This window comes from Etheostoma spectabile, chromosome 4 (assembly GCF_008692095.1).
Source record: "Etheostoma spectabile isolate EspeVRDwgs_2016 chromosome 4, UIUC_Espe_1.0, whole genome shotgun sequence".
Classification (NCBI taxonomy): Eukaryota; Metazoa; Chordata; class Actinopteri; order Perciformes; family Percidae; genus Etheostoma; species Etheostoma spectabile.
The window spans coordinates 24,974,556-24,994,916 of NC_045736.1; the positions used below are offsets into that span (position 1 = coordinate 24,974,556).

Sequence of the window (20,361 nt, forward strand, 5' to 3'; positions counted from 1 at the left end):
ATTCTGTCCGTGGACTGAATATCCAGGTCAGTACAGTAAGACTTCTCAGGATTAGATGTCAATATGTACAGCTAGCTGCACGGGTTAGACTTTGTCTCTGTTTCCAGTTCTCTCAGGCAGTTAGCAGAACACAAATTTAAGTTTTTCACCACTCACTCCCAATTTTAACCTGTTGGAGCACACAGGTGTGTCGACTAACCAAAATCCAATTGCATCAGGCAAGCAGTCAGGCAAGAGCAAATGACTTGTGTGTGTGTGTGTGTGTGTGTGTGTGTGTTTCACTTCTGCTGTCCCACATCATTAATTGGCAGATTAATTAATTAATTAGACCAGACAGAATATAGTCTCTGTGCTAATAATATGCACCACTAACTCAGAAAGAGTACAATGACAGTGTCCTACTGTCAACAACTCCATGTAAAAAAACAAAATCTGACAAAAACCAACATGTTTAACTGGCTAACAAATCTATAGTTTTATTTTCAAGAAAGGCAAGGGTAATTTTCAAAAATAAACTGGGCACAGTAGTTTTTAGTCAATGTGAATCAAAACAAAGTAAATAGCGAATGTACTTGGGACTATATTCTGCTGTAGAATAATATGCAGTAGATGCAATCAGAAATATTACGTTGGATTTGGGGTTAACTCAAAATAAACTATAGTGCAGAGGTCATTAGCAAGGAAACAACATGTCTCATTCACTTCAATCACTGCTTGTTTGCTTTCCTGTTGAAAGTCAGATAAGAACATTATAGCATATCTAGAGAGTGGTATCGATCTTCATATAATGCAAATGTTGAACTACTTGTTTTACAACAATGGTGGTCTATGGCACAGAGGAACAACCTATAGCATATCAGAGTTTCACTATACAGGGAATACTTCACAGTAGGATCAATTCATTGTTGGCTTTAGACTTTTCATGGAATTGGTTGACAATAAGAAATGTATATATGCAGTATCCTCTAATGGTGGCATGTTGTAATTGTTATTCCTAACATTACATTTGTACAGAATAAATTATGAATATACTGCAAATTACGGCATTCATAATATGTATAAAATCTCTGCTGATCCACTCCAGTCTTTTATATGAATTAACTGTCACACACTCAAGAGTTTGGACAGAAACATCTGCAGTGAGAGCACCAGCTGGAGCAACAATATAACGAACACACCAGCATACTAACCAAGGCTGAGGCACACACACACACACACACACACACACCACACACACACACACACACACACACACACACACACACACACACACACACACACAAAGAAATCTACAAACATAAGTCGGACACACAGACACATCCATGCTACCATTAGCCATTCTCCTTGTGCTCAGGATTCATTATTTAGGGACTTAGAGCACACCTTGTCTGAGTTAAAGCATCTGCAATTCAAACAGGCCCGAAGTGGAGCAGGGACTCATTGAGCAGCCCGTCTGACATACCTTCAACAGTGCACGCACGCACGCACGTGTGAAGCAGTTGAATTACACTTTCATCAACTTGACATATGTGTGTGTGTTTCTTCTACATGCATGTCAAATCACACAACATTTAACACAAAATACACAGAAGTTGTTGTTTTTTCCAGACTTGATAATAAAAGGTCACAATGTAGAGATTAACAACATCAGCGCATCGTGTCAGGATAAACAAAAGACCATTTAGACAATACACACATGCTTGGAGTCCCACTGCCATTCATCCGATCTTTCAATGTAGACAGAATGGAACATGAGATTGGATATTTGGGCTGAACACCATCTGACAATGAGACATAAACTGAGGCACGCTTTCTGGCTCAGGTGTCAAGCTATTAAATATTACAGTTTTAAACTTTGCGGAGGCTATTCTCCGCATGCCATCAAGCGCGGGCAGGCACATGCGGCCGCATGCACAAACACACTACACCTGCCTCAGGGCATCCCTTAGGGTACACAAAGAGTCTCCCACATTTAGCACCTGGTCTCACACACGCTGCCCCACACACTCTGTATGCCACCTGTGTGAGGACGCCAATATCAATTTAGAAAACAGGAGTGAGGCGAACATTTTCTTTTGTCTCCACATCCCCGCACACACATTTTATCAACAATTCCTATCTGACCCCATTGTCACTTATGTGTTAATCATAGACAAGATGCTTAACCCGACTGGCTGAAAACCTGATCATGAAACAACTGAAGCGTCATTACGCGCGGCCATGACAGATGCGGATCAAACACTGGCTTGTAAAAGGCTTAGAAGAGGAAAGGGTTCTTAAAACACATTAGAGGTTAAACAAACAAACAAAGCCAAGAGTCTCATAAGAAAACTATGGAGTTAAAATGTACCATAAAAAATATACAAGCTACAAGCTTAGGCAGTGTGATCTCCTTGTTCCCACATGACAGGAGACATGACTTTCCATACACTGTGGGTTATCCAATCTGTCTTCCTCTTGTTTCATCACCACAACTGCAGGCAAACAATTTACATTTCACTCTGACTGTGCTTGCACGGCGTTCATTATATGTCAATTAAGTTTCAGCTAGGCAAGGACATTAAAGCTGTAATGAGGAAGAAGAGGTTTGGTTTAAACAGATAAATAAATAAACTCAGATAAATATAAGGGCAGACGGGAATGGTCTAGTCAGAATCAAACGAGAAACAAATTACACCCCAACACCACTTATAAATATTGAAGTCTTTGATCTTCAAACCAAATGAGCGATTCGGCCTGGGGTGTGTGTGTGTGTGTTATAATGTGGACTGTGTACACCCCAGGCCACATTATTTTACAAAGAGGGTTGAATTGAGGCAAAGCTAAGCTGTGTCTCTGCATTCAGAATGCAGAGACACACAGTGCAGATCACAAGCATCCCTGACTAAGCAAGTCCAGTCAGCTTTACTGCTGATTCTCTGTTTGAACAAATGTGGACTGATGATACCACTTAGCTACTTTGTGTTCCAAATGTATAGCGGTTCATTTAAAAGTGGGGTTGGTAACTATTTCCAATATACCCTTTTAAAATACTGTTTGCAATGGTCTCCACACCCCGACAGCAATAAATAAAAAAAGGAAAAGGAGAGAAAAAGATCTGTCATCGGTAGCTGCTGTAATCCTATGAATTCACCCACCAATCACTGCCTTGCGGTCCGCTTAGAAAGAACCAATGGAATGCCTCCTTGCCCCGCTGCGCGTATTCTAACCCCTACTGCGTACGAGCCTGAGCTCAATGTGCACCGTCACCGCAGTCCTTTCTCCGCTCTGAAGCAGTGGTGCTCGTGCACATGTGTGTGTAGGGGGAGCCCCAAAAGATGCTACTTTCAAACTGTAATAGCTTTTCAACACAACCTACCCTGCCTTTAACAAATATAACCAAATTCAAACAAACCAATTCTGTATAGCTCTTTTTCAATTAGCTGAATTGACTTTATTAATACAGTCATAAAAATACATGTACCCTATATTTGGAATTGCAACTATGGGGCTGAAGTGTTTTTTCAGCTGCTTGTAATGAGGGTCTGAAGAACCATAGTATTTTGCATGCTGCAAGTGCCAAGCTATAAAAAAGATTATTGCAACTAGCTAGCATTTTCACAAAACTGAAAAATGGATAACAAACGCAACACTTACATTAGTAAGAAGTAATTAGTAGAACATTAGTAAATTACAGTATCACTGCACAGTGGGCAATACAGTTGCTTGCTTAAAATATGTTAAAATTGTGCATTCAGTTATTTCATATTTTCATTTTCATTTCATTTTTGTGAATACAAATCTGTAAATACACAGGCCACAAATGAGAAACAACTGGCACAGGCTAGCTACTTTTACTTTGCATTAAGCTAAAGTGCTACATGTAATTGGAGAGTCGGAGAATCGGAGCAGCCGGTGAGGTATTACAGTCAGTCTATCGCACCGTTGTGACAAAAAGAGAGCTGAGCCAGAAGGCAAAGCTTTCGATCTACCGGGCAATTTTTGTTCCTATCCTCACCTATGGTCATGAAGGCTGGGTCATGACCGAAAGAACGAGATCCAGGGTACCAGGGTACAAGCGGCCGAAATGGGTTTCCTCAGGAGGGTGGCTGGCGTCTCCCTTAGAGATAGGGTGAGAAGCTCAGTCATCCGAGAGGAGCTCGGAGTAGAGCCGCTGCTCCTTCGCGTTGAAAGGAGCTAGTTGAGGTGGTTCGGGCATCTGGTAAGAATGCCTCCTCGGCGCCTCCCTAGGGAGGTGTTCCAGGCACGTCCAGCTGGGAGGAGGCCTCGGGGAAGACCCAGGACTAGGTGGAGAGATTATATCTCCAACCTGGCCAGGGAACGCCTCGGGATCCCCCAGTCGGAGCTGGTTGATGTGGATCGGGAAAGGGAAGTTTGGGGTCCCCTACTGGAGCTGCTGCCCCCGCAACCTGATGCCGGATAAGCGGATGAAGATGGATGGATGGCTACATGTAACGTGGAAAGCCCAACTTCAAAACATTCTGTTATATAGAAGTGTAGGCCTATGAATAGACATAAATGCAAATTAAGCTCTCAAATAAATGTGTCACTTTTGTTTATTATATAAATCAACTCATATGTAGTAAAATATGAATTCTCTGACATGATCACATGTTGATGTAGCACTTCCTTGTTGGAGTTTTGGCCACAGTTCTGCTATACGTGCAGGCCAAAAGATCTTTGTTGGAAATAGGATTACTTGTATATCTTGTCTGAGGCCTGTGAAAGCTTTCAGGAGCCATCACGCCTGACTGTCAGGGGTCTGGTTGGTCCGAGGTGAGCCCTGTGGTGTGGGAAAATCCCAGGGCAGAGGATTAGACTGGAGAAATAGGGGATTTACTGGTTAAAAGCTGACCTCTGACACGCATATAACAGCCTTTTGATTCAACAGATCAGCCTATTCTGCTTTCCGCCTCTGGACTTTGCTGTCATGCTGTCACTTAACCAAAGTCACATTCACTGTAATGGCTGTGCACGATAACAATGGTTTTCTGTATACAAGTCTGTTACGTGACCAATGCGACGGTTGATGCGACAGCCTGCGACGCAGCTGAAAGCACAGCAAGTGGGATCGCACATACTGGCGTTACATCAGCCTCTGAATGTGCGATACAGTCACACTGTTCATGTGAATCATCTCCTGATAAAGTGGACCAAGTCAAAGGTGAAACTGCAAGCTCCCATTTTGATTATATTTCCAGGTGCACTTTAGATTTTTCCAACTCTAACCTACCAGGCCATACATGTTTCCAGTGTTGGGTATCAAAATCATAGTCAAAGCTAATTTGAGCTCTTTCAATATCAAATTCAAGAATTGTTACAGTCTGTCTGCTAGCCATAACTACAAGAGTATCAGATTGAAAAATACATCACAGAGGGGGCTTACGATGAAAGACTACCTTGCTGGCGAGTTACTCTGCTCTCTGGTTTCACAAGATTTTCAGACTTTAAAAATGGAAGGCATACCTCGACAGCTCGAGCACTCCTGGGGCCACACTACTAAGTGAAGAGTGAATCAGGGACATTTCTTTACGTATACTGTATATCTACGTATTGCACGCCACAAACATCTGGTTTTGATTCTTATTATGTGTGTCTGTTTTATGTTTCACAGCAGGAAGTCAATCAAATGTCACTGGCAAAAAATACAAACTATGTGGTATCGAGCAAAGCACAACACTTTCCTGCTGACTAGAGCATCTATTTGAATGAAGCCAAAAATAAATTGACAAGGTAAGCTTATGGTCTGCGCTTCAAGTTCAATATTTATTTAGGCTAAAGCAACTTAATGCTGATATTTTGACACTCAACTTAATTAAATTTGACACTTTTCATCAGAAAAAAAGCTAGACGTTTTTCTGACAGAAATTTCTTAGCTGGGGTCCAAATGCTTTGAAAACAACTTTCAGATAAGGGAACACTAGAAAATTTCATTGAATCAAAGCCAATAACAACCTCAAAAAAACGATGTTAATTCTATTTGTGTATTAATCTCAGAGTCTGATGTAATGTGGACATCAGCAAGCTCTTTGTTTCTCAGGTCTCTCTTTCTCTTGTATGCATGTTCACTCTGTCTATTCTTATTTGTTCTGCTCCCATTGTCATACTGATAATGCAGTACTTGTCTGGCATGTTGTCAAGACAGCAGCAAAGTTACAGCACACTCATTGCCTTGGCAACCGGTCAACTTGCATAAATAAACTTGGCCAGATGAGTGATAAAGATATAGAAGGAAGAGAATAGCTGAGTTCTAACTAGTTAGCAACAGAGACATTATTTTGCGCAATAACGCTTCAATCTGATTGCTTTGGCAGGTGTCTGCATCACTGGCTCCCATTTCCATCCATCTTAATCCAAAATGACTCAACGTCTTTGCCCACGCAGTCTCCTCACAAAACACAGGCCTTTAAAAGTACATGTCATTGTACTTTACATCCTGTCTGGACTGGTTACAGCATGCACCATAAAAATGTGCTTTGTGTGTTTCAATCCAACCATTGTCACATTATGTAATCTCTTTATCTATTGATCTATTTAATCTTAACTGTATATTAACACAGCAATACACCCTTAAAAGAGCATTTTTAAAATGGAAAATGCAGAAACTATGGTCAAATTTGACATATCGGGCGACAGCTTCGTGCAGATCGCCTAAAAACAAATAAATTATCCAAAATCCAAAGATATGTTTGAAGTAGTTAGTTAAGGTACAGCGTCGCCCCTACATAGCATGCCAACATGCACACAGTAAAAAAGTTATAACATGCTGATGTTTAGCAGGTATGTTTACTACCTAAGTTTAGCTTGTTAACATGCTTGAATCAAACAAAGAGTTGTTTTTAATAGATAGATGAAAAGTTAAGGGATCACCAAAGTGATTAAAATTCATCCCTTGGGGAACATACATTTCTGTTTCATGGCAAACCATCAAAAAGTAATTTCACTGAAAATCTCAAATGTCAAAGAAGGAAGAGTAAAAAGTGAAGGGATCACCAAAGTCCATAGGATTCATCCTCTTGGGAACATGAGTCCATCCATCCATCCATCTTCATCCGCTTATCCGATATCGGGTCGCGGGGGCAGCAGCTCCAGTAAGGGACCCCAAACTTTCCTTTCCAGAGCCACATCAACCAGCTCCGACTGGGGGATCCCGAGGCGTTCCCTGGCCAGGTTGGAGATATAATCTCTCCACCTCTCCTCCATTGTTTGTTTATTTGTTGTTTGGGTTTTGTTTGTTTTGTTTGTCTATGGTAATTGAGTTTTGGAGGTGTGTTGGTTGTTGTGTGTTTGTTTTCGGGCCCCCTCTGAAAAGCTTTTAGTAGCTTATTTGGGGTTCCCATTTCATGCGTCCTGTATAGGATTGTTGTGCCTCATGGAATTGTGTCTGAATGTACAATAATGACGTGTGAAATAAACGAAACGAAACGAAACCTAGTCCTGGGTCTTCCCCGAGGCCTCCTCCCAGCTGGACGTGCCTGGAACACCTCCCTAGGGAGGCGCCCAGGAGGCATCCTTACCAGATGCCCGAACCACCTCAACTGGCTCCTTTCGACGCGAAAGAGCAGCGGCTCTACTCCGAGCTCCTCTCGGATGACTGAGCTTCTCACCCTATCTCTAAGGGAGACGCCAGCCACCCTCCTGAAGAAACCCATTTCGGCCGCTTGTACCCTGGATGAGAACGAGTGCCCATTCCAAATTTTGTGCCAATCCTTGTGATAGATATTGAGATATTTCACTGGATAAATGGTAGCCTACAGCAAAAGTCAGGGGATCACCCAAGTAGGAATCATAGTTTAGGCAGCATGGATGTTTGTACAAATTATCATGGCAATCCATCCAAAATTTGGGGAGATATTTCACCTTACCATCCCTGGAGCCATGTGTAGCAAAAAGAACCTGTCAATATATAATTTTCAGAGGATTTTAAACACTTTATTATTGATATTGGCCTAAATAAATATCTGATGGGCTATAGCAAAAGCCATAAAAGAGCAGAACTGGAGCCTATTTCTCTATGACAACTTTGTATGACTAGTTTTAGATGAACACTTCAACACCACCCAGCACAACCACAATCATTACAGTAGTCTGCCTGTTTTCTCCTTGGTTTGTGTGTGTGCTGACCTTATGTCTCAGTGAAGCAGTGTGTTACTTCAGGCCTCTATCAGAGGAAGCTGGCCATGCTTCAGAGCCTTTTTTCATCTCCTGCTTCTTGCCCCCTCTATTCTCTCTGCACCCAGACCAGTTGATAGATACCTGTACAACTTTGCAATGTGAGCCAACCTACTCCCTCATCTCATCCATGGACTATACAGCCTTTACTTAAAAGCATCTCTGTTAATATTAAAATGCACGCACGCACGCGCGCACACACACACACACACACACACCACACACACACACACACCAACACACACACACACCACACACAACACACCACACACACACACACACACACACACACACACACACACACACACACCACACACACACACACACACACACACACACACACACACAAACGAAAAAGTGTCGGTGAACCAGCTGAACAGAAGCAGGGACAGCATCACAGCTCATTCAGCCTATTAGAGTCAGCTTTGACTCATGCAGAGCTGTGACTAGAACTACGACAACTCGCCCACTCCTCAGATGACGACAAACTACAAACAAAGACAGACAGACGGGGAGGAAGGAAGAGAAAGAGGTGGAGAGAGATGGGGGTTAAGAGGAATAGCAAGGGTAAAAGCTGTGTCGAAGTGTGACAATAGATTAAAAAGAATTTAATTGGGTAAAGGAAGACAAGCAAGTGCAGTTTAAAACACACACACACACACACACACAATTCTCCATCAACACAAAAAATGAGACTCTTGAGTGCTGTTTCATGGAGTGGCTGTCTTGGCCCTTTCTTTAATTTTAGACAGCAACAGTCAATTCTCTCAGGTCAATATGCCACTTAGGCCAACCAATAATCAGAAGGCTCGCTGAATCAATAAACCAATCAAATAATTTAACACTGCATAGTCATCAAGCTCCTTTTTTCAGTTTGGACAAATGAGGCTTTAGGTTCCAATGGGATTTGGGTTCTGTAATGAAAATAGGACAAGTCATTAAAGTAATGGGAAAGTCAAAGAGAAACTGTCAGCATCTCTCTAACTTCAGAAGGTAACCTAATCAACAAAGTTATGATCTCTGTCCGGTGTCATACAGTAGACTGAGCATGTGTTATCATTCCTATTGTTTATTTATTCCTGGTCACTTTAAGAATCACATACTTTCATGTATGAACCAGTGATACAAAGATGACACCGGGGAAAAGAATACTTTGCTGTTGTACAATGCTGACCTCTGTTGGCTGCTACAATCTTAAAAGTAAAACAGAGAACTCTTTTTCCAAAATGACCACCCCTGAGGAAGTCTTCCAAACACATGAACCCTTGCAGGACTGTGTGTTCAAACCACACCGCTGGTACAGCTCTGATCAAGGACTTTCACGTCCACCCCAACCCCCAACCCCCACCCCCCGGATGAAAACAGGTGGCTGGACGGAGAGAACTGGAGGAGGATAAAATAAGATGAAGAGAGAATCAAAGAGGTCTTTGAAGTGGTGCATTGCTTAAACCTTGCTGCACTGGCCTGAATGGATGAAGAGGTGCATGGATGGATGAGTGCAGAGTGGAAAAAAGAGGGGTTAGTGAGTGGAGGTAGATGCATTGATACAGATGGTACGTCAGAATCAAAAATCAATAAACACAGAATAAAGGAAATAATTGTTAGTTGACCAGTATTGTTTGACATGAGAGAGAGAGTTTAATGATGTAAATGCAAACTCCCTAAACAGGTGTGTGTGTTCTAACATAAATTCAAAAGGGACCAATGATAACGTGTACTGTGTGTGTGTATGTGGGCGACAGAGATTGAAAAGTTGGTGGTAAAGAGATAGTGTGTGTTACCATTGCTTGCACTAAATGCTTATACAGGAAATGAACGCCTGAGCTATACAATTAATGGAAAATGTGCTTTTTGTTGAACGCACAGAGAGCCGCTTTAGAGAGCAATGATATCAGTTAGCTAAAGTCAAAAGCTAAACGTTCCACCAGGCAAAGTGCACAAAGTAACAAACATGAGAAGCAATCAGGATGACATGAATGAACTCTCTACCGGGGTGGGCGGGTTGGAATTGTAGTCCTGAACACAGTAAATGTTAATTTGCTGTGCATATGACAGCAATGAGCCTTCCTCCCTTTATTTTCAGTGACTGTTCAAAGGCAGCTTAGCATGCTAAGCCTTCATTAAGGCATGGATCAGCACCATGGCAAAAATCGGAGAGAATTAGTATCACTAGCGCACAGGTCGGGGAGAATTACTGATGTGGTTTGCTGATGTGAGAAGAATAAAAACTAGCTACCAGCGGTACAAGACTACAACCATGTTGTGTTCATTTAGAGCAACTGCAGAGTGCATGGCAGTTGTGCCAAATAGTGTTTAACTTCAGAAGGAACGTTTTTACAACTTTTTTCAGTATTATCTATCTGTCCCTTTGATGCATTACTAACTTAAATGTTCTTTTCTATCTTTGACAGTGATTTGTAAAGTAACACATCTTTTCATCCTTTCACCAGGGACATTGTAACTTTCCTCCTGTTTCACTGTGGGATATATGTAAGATTTGTGTCTCTGCTTCATCCTCTTTCATTTATTCATTCATTCCAACTCTGACGGAACTCTCTTAAGCAGATAGTAACTCACTCCACCATCCCCGATGACTGACATGTAAAGAAAAAAAGTTAGTTAGGCATACAGAAGAAGGAACCACTAAACTATTGACCTGCATGCATACTTTTCTTTTCACAAGTTCATTTTTGAAGGGATTTCAACAAGTGAGACATAACAGACTAATTTCATATATATGATAGTCAGTAAAAGAGAGAGATTAAATAACATTCACTGTTTATCTTATCTTTATGCATTAAGCTGTATATAAATAAAAGAGAATATTATACCTAAAGTACACACATCAACACAAACATACCATCTTCTGTGAGGGACTAAAATGACTTTTCTGATGCCTATCACTCTTAATCCAAATGAAAGAGCACCTGTTAGAGATGACCTTGATAAGAGAAGCGTGGAAGATCATGGAGCTGTGGATCAGAGAAAAGTTACTACACTACACAGACTCACACAGCTGTGCTAGAATAAAGCTCTATTAAGACTGTATGAAAGAGGGTATGTTGGGTATGAGTAGATAACACAGTTCATTAATCAATACTGCTGAAGTATAGCAATGCAATTTGTGCAGATTTACGCAATATTGTATTTTTGATTATGGATTGTAATGTGGACGCTTATTTTTGCCTTTTGGCTGCTTCGTAGGTTAAGAGTAGTTAAACCTGGCTTAGTTTTATGGTTTATGATTGAGTGTCCTTCTGTTGCCAAATATGTCAGTGGCCTTGTTGCCACAACAGATTTAAAAGAGAGGATAAAAGCGGCCAGCTTAGCTCAGTTGGTAGAGCCAGTCCACACATATAGAGGTTTACTCCTCGACGCAGCGGCCGCGGGCTCGACTCCCACCTGCGGCCCTTTGCTGCATGTCATTCCCCTTCATCTGTCCTGCGGCAATATTGGCCTAAAATGCCCAAAATAATCTTAAAAGAGAGGATAAGCCTTTATGTACGTATGCCAATGCACTGTTTTTGTACTTACTCATTTCTCTTTTCCCCCCATTATATACTGTAACCCTTGGTGATAGTTTAGAAGTTACCATTTAAAACTCCATCACTGCACCAAAAATAGAATCAAAGCAAATTCAATTTCTGTTCTCGATCTTAGGTCTAGGTACAATGGAGTGAACTGGCTACAAACCAAGTGGCTGTTGGAGTTCATTGTGGCAGTGTGGGAGTTGAACACGTTTGCCTCCTGCTGGTCTTTTAAGTGCACTTCAACACCAGAGAGGAAAACAGCTTTGGACTGAACAATAGAGCTTTGTTATAACAGCTTGTGAGAGCATATAGCTCACTTAATCTGACATACCAGGTCTTCATTTTTTCAACTTTGTAAATCAATGCGGTATCAATCAGAAAAGCAGTTCAATTGGAGTATTGTAATCTAATAAGCTAAACAGAACATTTTTCATTTCACATCAAAATAACAGCTCCTTCCTTCCCGATGCTTCACTGGAAATATCAAATCTCCTCCCATCAACACTGCTCTTGTCAACACACACAAATCTACTGTAAAGACAAGCTAGCTAAACTCCTACATTGAAAATGACAGGAATAATTATAATGCTGAGCTGACACACTGACCTTTGAATAGCTCCGCTTGAAGATAAAAACAGGCTTCACAGTGGTGAGGGCACAGTCAACATGTCTGTCTGATGTACTGAGGTGAGAAAACAGCCCTCACTTTGGCATCTCTTTCACAACACAAGGACAAACAAACAAGACAAATATAAAGAAAATGTACCTATATTCTAATGATTGCTCAACAGCAGTGCACTCTTATTACTGTCATGTTTAGTTTCACATGCAGCATAAATGACAAATAAAAGTACATATGGTATTTGTCAAATATGGCATGCATGACTAATAATACAAGAGCTACAGAAAGTTACAGGATCTCATGTTTTATGTCTGGAGCCCACCTGGTGGGGGAGAAAGAACTACATGCTGTTATATCTTATAGCTCACTGCTGACACATCCACCTATGTTTAAGACATGAAGTTGAAAGCCTCAAACATGCATGCTCTTTGTATCTCCAGCTCCAGCATCTGATCCAGAGGTGTAAGATGTGCACTGTTACAAGCTGTATTTAAACCAGATAACAGGGTTCATTTCCTCTCTCTTGATAGGGTCTACAAATACACAGCCAGCCAATAAAACAGCCAACACAATGCCGCTCTATCGCACCAAATCAAACAGAAGAGGTGTGACACTACTCTGTCTGAAAAAAGCAATAGATTGGGTCGTTATCAATGCTAGAGAATACATTCAGATTATTAAAAAAAAAAAAAAAATGATATCATGGAATCACAATGTGTGTGCGTGGGGGGGGGATGAGGAACACTACTTGAATTAAGCCATGGTGCTGTATAGCTTTCACCTATGTTTGTGTGTTTTTGAGTCACATCTGTCTAGTGCTTGAATTTTGATGCCGGGATTTCATTGGAATTCCGCAGCCGACCAACAGGACCTTAGGATCTCAGCTTGGCTCGGCGTAGACCCTCTTTGGCTCTGTGACTGCCATGTTAATATGCACAAAGTCCGTACCGTTACAGTCAAATCAAATGTTATCTTTATCCAGGGTTAGTATGGGGTGATTTAAATAGAATGAGATAAGGGAAAAATAAGGGGAAATCACAACAAGAAGGGGGGGAGGGAGGGGGCAAAAAGCTGGAGAGAACAAAAGAAGAAACAGCACAAAGAAGACCAAGAGAGTGATGGGAGAGGGATGGGAAGCGACAAGTTCAGCCCAACACTGTCAGAGAATCCAAAGGTCAAACTATGATTTATAACAGGGCTTCACAGCTCTCCAGGTTTGAATCATCTGTGATCATCCTTCATACATAACTCAACCCCCCAGACCTGTCAATATTTAACCCCTTCGAAACAATACTCCTCTAAATGGCAAAGCTAAAACACACCATTTACACAATAAAAAGCCTCACTAAAAAGTAATTTGCCTACTGTCCTATACCATGCCATCACAGATGTTGCTGCTGCTTTCTGCTCAAAAACAAGCCCAGGGAGGGACATAAGACAGCAGGGTAGGGAATGTTTTCAAACCTGGACTCTATCAAGTGAGGAGGCATACCTACCATCTCCATGCAAATACATAGACATACTAGTTTTTATTGTGTGGTATGGACCACCAATGGCTTCTTCTTTTCTCTCACTAACCTCACCTCATACTGAGTCTTCTTCTTCTGTGCCCATATAGCAAGAGTCTTTTCTTATGCCTAGGCGTCCTGACAGTTTTATTTGCTAGGCCGTCTTGTTAACACAGTGAATAGCGGGGCTGGCCTGTGTTATGCAGATCAGACTGGGTTACTGAGGGGACAGACGTCAGCAAGCCATTCAGGGCCGGGTTAAAACTCAACCTTAGTCCCTCTTGTTCTTCTTCGACCATCTTTTATCCTCCTCTTCTACCCTCTCACTGCTGCTTTAAGCCAGCTAAAGTTTCAGCTATACAAGAACAAGGACAGGCTTTGTCCAGCCAACCTGGTGCTTTAATTGACGTGTTAAGTAGTGCTGCTGGCTGGAGGAAATGAAAAATAGCAAATGGCATCTCATGGCATAAATTCTTCTTTGCAGTCTGATTTGTGTTCATACTGACCTAACCCATACCAACAGGTCAAGTGTAACCTTTTAGGAACACATTAGACAGTTCTAAAACACACCAACACCGTGCAGAAGAGGGTGGTGGGGCCGATCAGGTAGCACAAGAATGCACAGGGCCCATGCTAATAAGTGTGGTAATGAGACTCATTAGCACAAGGAAAACGAATCAAGCCAAAGGCAGGCATTAATAATTCAGAAGGAGCATGTTGTGCAAGGATAATCTACACCTATGGCCAACCTGCCCAGAGCAGCCCACTCTTCTTACACAGGCACACTGACACACAAGCAGCCAGGTAACAGAAGCTCCTCTTTCATCGGTCTATTTTTTTAGGGTAAGTAGAGCAGCCAGGATGTCCTTTTCAAAGCAATTTCCGCAACTTCAACCACCGTATCCAGATAGATCTTACTGAGAGCAGAACACTGTCCTGTATTTTCTACCAAGCCTTTAAACACGCACTTCCACATGGGCATCCATCCTTATCTGTGAATTTCGTTCATTGCAAATAAGCAGCAACTCTACAGCAAACATCCATCACATAGAATGAGTTTAAACAACACCTTGCAGACAATCCTAATCTTAGCTACTTGTTTCTGTAATCACATTTTTTAAGTCACTAGGAAAAACGTTCTTGTACTTGAAAGTGTATAGACACAGGCCACATTCACATTTGAGTCAAATAACATCCACAGCAAATTCCTGAGGGTAGTGTTTTGGTAGGCCTGGGTGATTTTAAATACCCAACACTAGAATGGCTCCTCTCTTGACTCTGAATGACTTGGAAATGCCTGAACACACTCAGTCAACTTACTATAAAAGAAACACCCCCAGAGTTTAGCTTAGTGGAAACATCTTATACAGAAGCAGTACAGAAGAAGAAGAAGAAGAAGAAGAAGAACGAAAAGGGAGAAAAACAGGGCTTGTAATGTGCATTCATTATTAAATATTTAGAGAATCATCAATAGTTCAGTGAATTCTGAGACACACACACACTCAAGGAGTTCTAAGATTAATTTAAGGGGTCCCCTTGTTTTTTTATGAATTTTTTACTTTTGCATTCTTTTTGTAAAATGTTTTTACCTCATAAAGACTCTAGAAATCCATTGAATAAAATACATAGAAAAAACTAAAATTAAAACATCAGCAACATTATTTTTTCTAGCTAACATTTTGTCTCACATTGCCAGACCTATCTCAACACCGCTGAAGAAACTTAAGAAAAATCATACCTGGTAGAGTACATGTGAGCTTGAGAATACAACAAGCCACATGTACCATAACTTATATTTGCCGTAGTCAACTGAGCAACAGACAAACACCATATGTGACCAGACAAAACAGCATGTGCACACCTGCCCCCCTTCATCTCCCTATCTCTAACCTCAGGGTCACTTAAAGTCCACCACATTCCAAAGCAAAACCTTACTACCATACCTTGCTAAATTAGCATGAAAACACATTTAGTTTTGCATGAGGAAAAAAAACAGGAAATTCTTTAAGTGTTCTATGCAAGAACAAAGACTTGTTGGAGCCATAAAACAGCCTTTTTCCTCCGGCGGGCTCCTTAAGTCTGTGTCCACTGACAATGTTTTATTCCAGTTTGTCGGAGGGGGATAAGTAGACTTTTTATTGTGGTACTGCAAAGACAGGCAATTAAAGGCTGCATTCCTGAGCCCACTGTCACCCTGTAATAGTTTACTTTACAGCAAAGGAGGCAGGATGGCCTTTATGGTTCAGAGCCTCCCCTTCTATCGTGGAATCCCATCAAAAGAGAAAATACCTCACAATTCCATGGCTGCCGTGTTAACTTCGAACAAATTGGCTCCAACCTGGTTGACCTTTCTTTTACCAAAATACTGTATCTTAATATGAATTATTCAGTGTTTTTTTTATGAAAATTGGTATTAAGGGGAATTCTGGTGTGCTACAGAATGAAGTTGTGCAGGTGTAAATAAATTTCAAACTGAATTGAACGTTTTTTTTTGCTCTTGTAATTTTGGACCTCTCCTCCCCAAGTAATCCTCAGTGGAAGCAGCTTATTGTGCTCCCCGATTACAATGTAGGATTTGTAAATCAGTGCATGATGTGCCTTTGGGTTTTGTTGATTCCACAGTCTTAGCTTTAGCAGCTACTAAACAGCACAGAGACACTGATATAGCCCACAACATCTTTATTAGTTCTGCTCAAAGAGTCACTTTGTTCAGAGTGATTGGTGGTTATAAGAATCAGCTCATACTGATTAACTAACAGTACTAAGTGCCCTCGTCAAAACTATGTGATGCTATTTGTACTGCATTCCTAAGACATAGTTGCAAACATTAGTCACACTCTTTCACACACTAACCCAAACCACCTGTACTTCATAGCAGTATCACTTTTTATTACAATATACGGTTTGTTTTACAACATATATATGTCCTTCCCAGTTCTGACAGAGTGACTGTAGAAGACAGCAGGCATGAATTATCCCTGCTGCATGAATGATCTCTACAGTGAAAACTATTATCTCAGGGCACAGAGGGGCAGAACAATGGTTTCTTCACAGTAGTACGGATGGCTGATTCTATTCAAAGTAGCAGAGATCTGAAAGGGTTTCTCCTGAATAACACTAATACTTGAAGAAAATAACTTACTGTTGTTTTGTACAATTAAAATATCACACGGCAGAATAGGTACTTTGTTAAATTGCTACTGACTTTATAGGCTGGTTACATGCAGCAAATAATTCATGGTTTTAACTCTCATGTATTAATTCACTCACGGACGCCTCAGCTGACTGCAAATTCACATCAGTCTTCAAGAGTGGTTTTATATCAAAAGCACTCCTATCTTTGGCATGGAAACATCTGCACATTGGAAAGGACGACTGTGTGGGCATCAATGTGATTTTGTTGCATTGAGTGAAAAGAAGCTGTTACCTCCACTTGTGCAGGTCAAAGCCAGGACACTGTTCTCCACAGGGGATGCAGGGCTGTCCTCTCTGCGGCTCATCTGCAGGGTTCAGCTTTGGAGAAACAGGAGCATGAGATGATGGGTCATAGTTTGCACTAGCTCTGTCCATTTAGACAACATTGCTCTAAATGAGCAATGGTGATCAGCTAAATGTTGACTTATTCTATGAGTTACTTCACCTACAGCACAAAACCTGTGTCTAACTAGCTTTCAAAGCACCCCAACATACAGTGGTAATGTGCTATTTTAGCACATATTTTAAATCGAGTTATTCATATAACCTGCATTAATTACAGTAAACAGATGAATAAGTTAATCATAAAATAAACACCTCAAAGCAATACATGACACATTTATTTTGGCTCTTCGTCAGCTAAAAAGTGTGCTAAAAAAGTGCTATATTCAACAACAAAAGCCACTGGTTGAAACAGAGAAACATATCTTTCATCATGTTCCATGTTGTGTTGTTACTGAGGCTTGTGCCAGCGTTATCATAACAGAGCAGATGTAAGTTGATGCCCTTAGCAACAGGACAGAGCAGAAACAAAACAGGGGAAAACTTCACATCAAAATAAGTTGTATGCGTGTTTTTTAATTAAGGCGTAAAAGCAAGTTGAGACATGCGCTATGGAAACCACCAAACTTCTAACTTTATTATGCCTACCTACCGATTTGCTGGAATCTCTTCTGTTATAGCTGCGACTGAACATGACAGGTTGATGACAGGAGCGTTAAGGCACAGTCGGCTACTACCGGGAACAAATAGCACACATACGAAACTGGAAAAACAGTGAGCAATTGATTAAATGTCCTCACGACTTTTTCAAACGCACAGAGCCCAGGCTATAGTCCTATCCTATTAACCTCCTTCATTAATGAATGGAGCTGTTCCGGATTCTAGCTCCACCCTGTTTCCATCCCTCACAACCAATAGAGGACTAGGAAAATACTTTTGAAAGAAAAGGAACAAACTATAATTACACTTGGACAAAACTAGTGATGCTGTGGTAAATGACAGTGTGGGCGAGCTGAGTACTGACGTCCAGTCTGAGAACATGTCAAGGCAAATACCATACCCTGTAATTATTGAGGAAATAAATGTTTTATGCTTGCATTCTCCTTCAAACACCCTGTCTTCATATAACCAGTTTCCTATTATTCGCTACGCATTGAAAGGCAAAGTAGCAAATGCCATTATGCCAAAAGACTCAGTTTGAAAAGGAATACATTCCAAAAATACTTTCACATTTTAATGTCACTGCTGAGTCACAATGTAACAAAATACAACATTAGTCAATATCAACAACGGTTCATTTACGGGATAGTTCCGGTGCCATCAGAAGTTCCACCGGATGTCCCTCCCTTTCCAATTTTTGAATCGGTCAACATCAACCAGAGCAACGTTAAAGGATGAAAATGGCACGCTTTAAGAAACATTTTCATCATGCAACAAGGCAAGCCTGCTTGGTTTGTTTAGGAAATGATTTACAAAAAATATGCGTTTTACAGCGTTTGCTCTCTAGCCGGGATGTTTTGGGACCTATTGACAGGGATTACTATGTACAAAATACACTCAGCCAAACAACGGTAAGAGCGAATTATCTAGCTAATTTATATAGGCTAGCTAACAGTTAACTTCATTTAATATTGTATGTGGCATTTTCTTTTGCAGGGTGCAAATGTTCCACCTAAACAAGTTCCTTCCCGAGACCATTAAGCAGAGCCACCGTCGCTGCATCTGGAGCTTAGCGCCAATAAACCAGAGCAGGTTTTGCTCCTATCCAGGAATGTTGTGTGAAAGAGCAGGACCTTTCTCCGCAGTGCTGGGGAGATAGGTCTGGCAATGCGAGACTGATACAACATTGACTCAGGGACAACAGGTTATTCTCTCTCTCTCTCTTCTTCTCTCTCTCTCTCTCTCTCTCTCTCTCTCTCTCTCTCTCTCTCTCTCCCTGAGCATCTCCTAATACCAATGCTCCTTATTCACATTTGTTCAGAATAGATTCATTCCTAACCTCTATTCATCACGCCAGAAATGTCTGCCATGTGCCATACAAGTTGTTTTTTCTGCTGGGTAGTCTAACGATGTTGACTCTCTCCAGCAGGTGCTTACTATTCATCATCACAGAAAAGGCACAGTCTCAGCGTGAGATTGCTTTGACTCAAAGGCACTCTTCCACCAAGATTAGTTTATTATTTCCAGACACACATTTTGCTCAAGGCTATTTATTCCCATTATGTAGCTTTGTCAACCTCTTTAAAGTTTAGGCATGCGCTATGCTGTAGGGTGATTGTCATGTCATTCTTTCTGTTGGACACACTATCTATTTTCTTTTTCTTTTTAAATGGACTTGGATGTACTAAGATTGTCTGTCAGTTGGGTACAGAGCTCCGTGTGAGCACGGGCTTTTACGACTGTCAGTATAACCAGCATCTAACGTTAGCTACTCCAATGGGCTGTGAAGATATGTCTGGCTATGTGAGACAAGCATCTAGCAACATTGTTGTGGCTACTGCGGCCTCAGCCTGGTAACCTCCGAGTCTGGGGAGATGACTTTCTCCAGTATTTTCAATTTGTACTGCAGTAACTATTTAAAGGTTGAAGGCAAAACATCTGTCTGAAATTCACTTTAGCATGAGGACTGTAAACGCTGGGCTGTTTTGTCTACAGGAAGGCAGGTGGCAGTGCTAGGGTCTCACCACAGTGCCAATCATCTCAACACAAGGTCAATTCAGTAGCTGTTTTTAAGCTTTTAATTGTATCATACAATTTCTAAAGTTTAAAGCTACAATTGAAAACTGTCTTTTAGGCCACTTGGGGGCAGCAGGAACCAGGTGGAAACATAACATTGGCATATCATCTCACAAGTTGCCAGTTTACACATGCAGAGCAACATTAGTAATCATTTGGGATCTTTTATGTGTCCATTTGGTGAATTTCAGTCCAACGGTCGCTCTGCTTTTGGCTCTGTTGTTTAAAAACCCTCTGAGTAACCCCCAGAACAGCTACTGAATGGACCTTGTGGTGAAACGATTTTGTCAGCTACTGTTTCCCAGGTCAATAACGG

General features: G+C 41.2%; 1 protein-coding gene across 1 annotated transcript in view; it reads right to left on the minus strand.

Annotated features, from left to right (window-relative positions):
- The window catches only part of prickle2b (prickle homolog 2b), an 85,926-nt gene extending 67,759 nt beyond the window's left edge, over positions 1-18,167 (minus strand). The window contains exons 1-2 of the mRNA XM_032513970.1: positions 17,962-18,167; positions 17,260-17,345 (exon numbers count right to left, since the gene is read on the minus strand). Coding sequence (XP_032369861.1) covers positions 17,260-17,345; positions 17,962-18,003 — 128 coding nt within the window. The 5' untranslated portion in view covers positions 18,004-18,167. The remainder of the gene's footprint in view (positions 1-17,259; positions 17,346-17,961) is intronic.
- Between the last annotated feature and the right edge of the window lie 2,194 nt (positions 18,168-20,361).